Source organism: Emiliania huxleyi (genome assembly GCF_000372725.1).
Source record: "Emiliania huxleyi CCMP1516 unplaced genomic scaffold EMIHUscaffold_253, whole genome shotgun sequence".
NCBI classification, from domain to species: Eukaryota; Haptophyta; order Isochrysidales; family Noelaerhabdaceae; genus Emiliania; species Emiliania huxleyi.
In genome coordinates, this window is record NW_005200146.1 from 66,996 (window position 1) to 71,604 (window position 4,609).

Below are 4,609 nucleotides of genomic sequence, written 5' to 3' on the forward strand. Positions count from 1 at the left end.
AGGGATTTGCCGGGCGTGAGAGGGGGGAGGGGGCGGGGCGGGGCGGGGGCGGGGCGGGGGCGGGGGCGGGGGGTGCGTGCCAAGTCTCTCGGGGCCGGCGGGGAAGAGGGGGGCGCAAGAGGTGCGCAAGAGCGGCGCGAGAAGGGCAGGGAGTGGACGAGCGAATACGGCCGGGGTGTGTCGGCCGGGGAGCCTCCGGCGGGCCTGCGGCGCGGGGCGCTGCGCGCGGCAAGCTTGCCGGAGTGTGGCCGCAGCAACAGCCTCCGGCGGGCCTCCGGCGGACGCCTAGCGGCGTGGCGCGGCGCGCCGGCGCTCGCGCGCCCGCGGAAGCAGCCGGGGTGTGTCGGCCGGGGAGCCTCCGGCGGGCCTGCGGCGCGGGGCGCTGCGCGCGGCAAGCTTGCCGAGATGTGTCGGCCGGGGAGCCTCCGGCGGACGCCTGGCGGCGTGGCGCTGCGCGCCGGCGCTGCCGCCATTCGAACGAGGCGACTGCATCTTCGACCGCATCTTCTGCGTAGATTTTGCGCCCTATACAGCTCGCGGAGGAGCAAAGGACGCCCGATTAGCGCTGCGCGCGGCCGGGCAAAAACGGGAAGGCGGGTGGACGGCTCTCTGCTGCCGCGGCGCCCCCGTCGGTGCGAAGGCGCCCGGCGACCGCGCGCTTCGGCCTTTATACGTTTTTCTCGCCCAGGACTATCGATAGGTGTACCTGTGTTAATACGAGCGTCACTTTGTACCCACCCCCCCTATTTCGTGGGGACCCCCCCGCCGGTCGGTGGTCTGCCCCCGAGGTGGACCGGACCCCCCCTCCGGTCGGTCGCTCTCTCGGCGGCGGGAGGTGTGACGACCGACCCCCCCCTCGGTCGGTGTCCTTGCCGTGAGCCCCCTCAAACGCTCTCCCTCCTTCTCGCGAACCGCCACGGGCGCTTCGAAATCGCCGATTTTCACTATGAAAACCAGTCACGCAGCCAAGCGCCAAGGAGACTCTTCGCCGAGGCCCGAGCAAGCCCGACCGCACACATATATGTGGCTACGCAGTCGCAGGCCTGGTCCTGCTTGCCGTTGCTTTGTACAAGCTCTGGCAGCGCTCCAGTTCTCCACAGTACGCGCGCATCGTCAACGGGTACAGTGAGTCGCCGGCGAAGCTAATCATGGACGACGACGACGAGAGCGTGGACATGGACGAGCTCGTGTTCCGACCCAATCCTGTAGAGCGTCTCGAGCTCAGCAACTGTCTCGGACGACGAGGAGGATTAGACGGGGAGAGGTCGCTTGGTGTCTCTAGTATTTCGAGATACTAATTTATTCACAGCTGCGGCGAGCGTGTGCGGTGTGACCCTCGAGCCAACCCGACCGACCCCCCCCTCGGTCTGCGCTCCGACCGACCGGACCCCCCCTCCGGTCTGCGGTCCTCCGCGGCCGCCGACCGGACGCCCCCTGCGGTCGGTCGGTCTGCGCTGGGCGCTGAAACCGCGAACTCGGCCCGTTCACTACAAGATGACGCTCGTATTAGTGCCAGTGCGCGCCAGTCCCGTGCCCAGTGTTGTGCGAGGGAGTTTTGTTGTAAAATTCTTTTTCCGAGGTGTCTTTTGGCATGTGAGCGCTGGCTGGAGACGCCAGGAAGCTCGTCTTCCATGTCTGCGGCCGCGGGCGTGCGGGCGGGCGCGCCAGGCTCGGCGACGCTCCGCGCGGGTCTTCGAGCTCGCGGCCCGCGACGAGCCAGCATGGCTCGTCGCTCGACGGGAGCCTGCCCAGCATGCTCTCGGCACTCTGTACAGCCTCGCCAAGCTCTCTGGGAAGGTCTACAGGGCCAGGGCGGGCCGCCTCGGGCGCGATGGCGCGCGATCGGGTCGCCGGCAGCGGGCTTGCGCTGCGCGCTGCTCGACGGCAGGCTGCTCCCCACCCTTTCAACAGTGTCTTTTACATCGCTTCTCTCGCTGCAACCGCCTCCGGGGGCCGGCGCCGACCGCCTCGCTTCGCCAGCACTGCCTACGCCTGCAACACGCGCGTCGGCTCGCCGCCCGCGTCGCCAGCGGCGGGCCCGCGTGGCGCGCTGCTCGTCGGGAGCGTGCTCAGCAGGCTGTGCAGCGCAGCCTGACTCACTCAGAGCGCCGCTGATGCGGTGTGGGGCCGGCGGCGGCGCTGCTGCCGCGCACGCTGCGCTGTGGGCGTCACCATCGTGTCCTCGCCGCGTCGCCGACGCCACTTGCCGCTCGCGGCTGCCCTGCCCTTCCCTCCATCGCGCAAACAAACAAACACACACACACACACACACACACACACACACACACACACACACACACACACACTATTAATCATCGGGTATTAATTATTAATTCTTAATCGTCGGGCGGCGGCGCGGCGCGGCGGGGGTGGCGGCGGTTTAGAAGCCTGCATTGAAAGCTCGCTGAAGACCGTTGCCGACTGTTACATGTACACGTTGTAGAGCTCTACATGAGAGCGAGGCTGCTCTCAATCCTAGCCGTCTAGAAAAGAAGGTTCACCCGCCGTGTGCGTTGAGCGGCCCAAAAAAAAATTTTTAGCACATGCAGTACTCCCGCCGTCTAACTGCCATGTCACGGCCGGTCGGCTGGTGCTCTCGCCTCGCTGGCGGCGCGGTCTGGTGCCGCGGCGCCCAGCTCTCCTGTGGGCTCGCGGCGGCTCGCCGCCGCGGTGCCGAACAATGTGATCAGTCCGGATTCGTCCCGGCGTGCCGCCGGTGCCGCTTCCTCGCCGATTTTTGGCTCGACCAGTTTGTCGACAAAGTTGCCTCCGAGCTCCTGCTGCTCGACTGCGCGGCGGAACCGGCCCATCGCGGCTGAGACGTGATGCGCCGGCACCGGGGCAACGGCGCGGGACCATTTCCAGGCTCTCTCGAGCAACCTCAAATTTGGCCGATTTTGTGGATCTCAACCCTGCTGCTCTCTGACCACAACCTCGCGGCCCGCTGCGCGGCTCTCCGAGCGCGAGAGGAGTCGTCTACGAGGCGGCGGCGAGCGCAGGCGGCGGCGGCGCGGCGGCGCGGCGGCGGATCGCGGCGCAGACAACGGCAGCAATCTGGCTGCTGCTTGCTGCTGCAGCAGCTGCTGCTGCGGCTGCTGCTCCGCTGCCGCTGATTGTGGACACGATTCCCCCGATAACCCTGCCCGCCCGCTCCGCCCCGCCCGCCCGCCGCTCCCCGCTTGCTTGCCCGCCCGCCCGCCCGCCCGCCCGCCCGCCCGCCCGCCCGCCCGCCCGACCACCCATTCCCATCACCATCTCACATACCTTCATATAGGCGCTCGAGACCTCCACTCGCTGCCTACTCGCTGCCTCGAGGGAGGAGGGGAAGACGTTGGGCGCGCGCAACTGCGCTCGCCTGCACGGAGGCCCCTCCCCGAAAGGCAAGTGTTAGCCACAAGAAACCGAGACCCCTCCCCACCGCCCTGATCCCCCCACCCCCTTGCTCCCCTCCCCCCCTCGGGAGGGCCGAACTGAGGCGCCCGTGGGGACCCCGCACTTCCCTTCCCCCCTCGGAGGGCCGGACTGAGGCGTCGAGGGCCCCGCTCTTTCCCTCGCATAGCGGCCACTCTTCGGATCGCTGGTCGAGCGACCCGGGGGATGCCCCGCGCGCCTGACCCAGGCGCGAAAACGAATCTGCGAGGCGTGGCCGCTCACGCGGCCCGATGGGGAGGAACGGGGCGAGCCCCCTCCAACCCACCCGCGCTAGGTCTCGGGGGACGCAGGGGTCACTCCCGCGCGACCTCGGGAACTAGCCGGGGCAGTCGGAGAAGTGGCAACTCCGTGCACTGACGGTCGGCCGCCAGAAAACACGCCTCCGTGGCTCGGGTTACACCAATCCTCGCTACCCAACGCGGCCAAAGGATATCCACCTCGAGAACCTCGAGACATGCAGTACCTCTACTCACCCCCCACACTCCCGTCTCGCTCGCGGTGTTCAGCGATACACTCGTTTACGTCCCCTCCGAGCCTGACACAGAGCTCAGCGCGAGCCCCGCAAAAACAGGCAGGAATAGCCGTCGACGCGTTCCGTGTTTGGGCGCGGTTTGCTGGAATTCTTCTGGCTCACCCTCGCCGAAGCCTTCGTCAGCGAGGCATCCCGGCGGGGCGGCCGCTACAAGACTGGCAGGTGCAAGAACCACAAGTGCTGGCGCGAGGCGATTCGTTTCGTCGCAGTCAGCCAGGAGGGGGCTGGCGCCTTCCTGAATGCGATCCCCATGCGGGATGATATGAAGATGGAGACGTGGGCGATGCGCATTACAGTTCAGCGCCGCCTCGGCCTCCCGCTCGATGTTGCCTGCCAGGCGGTGGAGGCGGGCAAGAAGGCGCCAAACGGCAAGCCGCACGAAGAACTCGGCGATGCCGCAATGGTCAACCCGCGTGCGAAGCACGCGACACGACACAAATACCTGCTCAAACGACTCGTCAAGACCCTTCGCTCGGCGTGGGGCATGCTCATCGAGATGGAGCCGACTGCACACCTCAGTTACAGTAACCCAAAACAACCTGACGTGGCGGCGGCGAACATCGGCAAAGGGCATGTGCGCCTCGTTGGCGACTTGAAACTCACGAGCTCGCTTGCTTGCGTGCAAGGGTGGCGATCGGCTCGGCT

General features: G+C 67.5%; 1 protein-coding gene across 1 annotated transcript; it reads left to right on the forward strand.

Moving 5' to 3' along the window:
- The first annotated feature begins 2,477 nt into the window (after positions 1-2,477).
- On the forward strand, positions 2,478-3,144 carry EMIHUDRAFT_367324 (hypothetical protein). Its single transcript, XM_005777873.1, has one exon. The coding sequence runs from the start codon at positions 2,571-2,573 to the stop codon at positions 2,817-2,819; it is 249 nt and encodes an 82-aa protein (XP_005777930.1). The 5' UTR covers positions 2,478-2,570; the 3' UTR covers positions 2,820-3,144.
- The last annotated feature ends 1,465 nt before the right edge of the window (positions 3,145-4,609 follow it).

Coding starts and splice junctions, on each gene's coding strand:
- EMIHUDRAFT_367324 (XM_005777873.1), top strand. CDS start 2,571: ATGTCACGGCCGGTCGGCTGGTGCTCTCGCCTCGCTGGCGGCGCGGTC.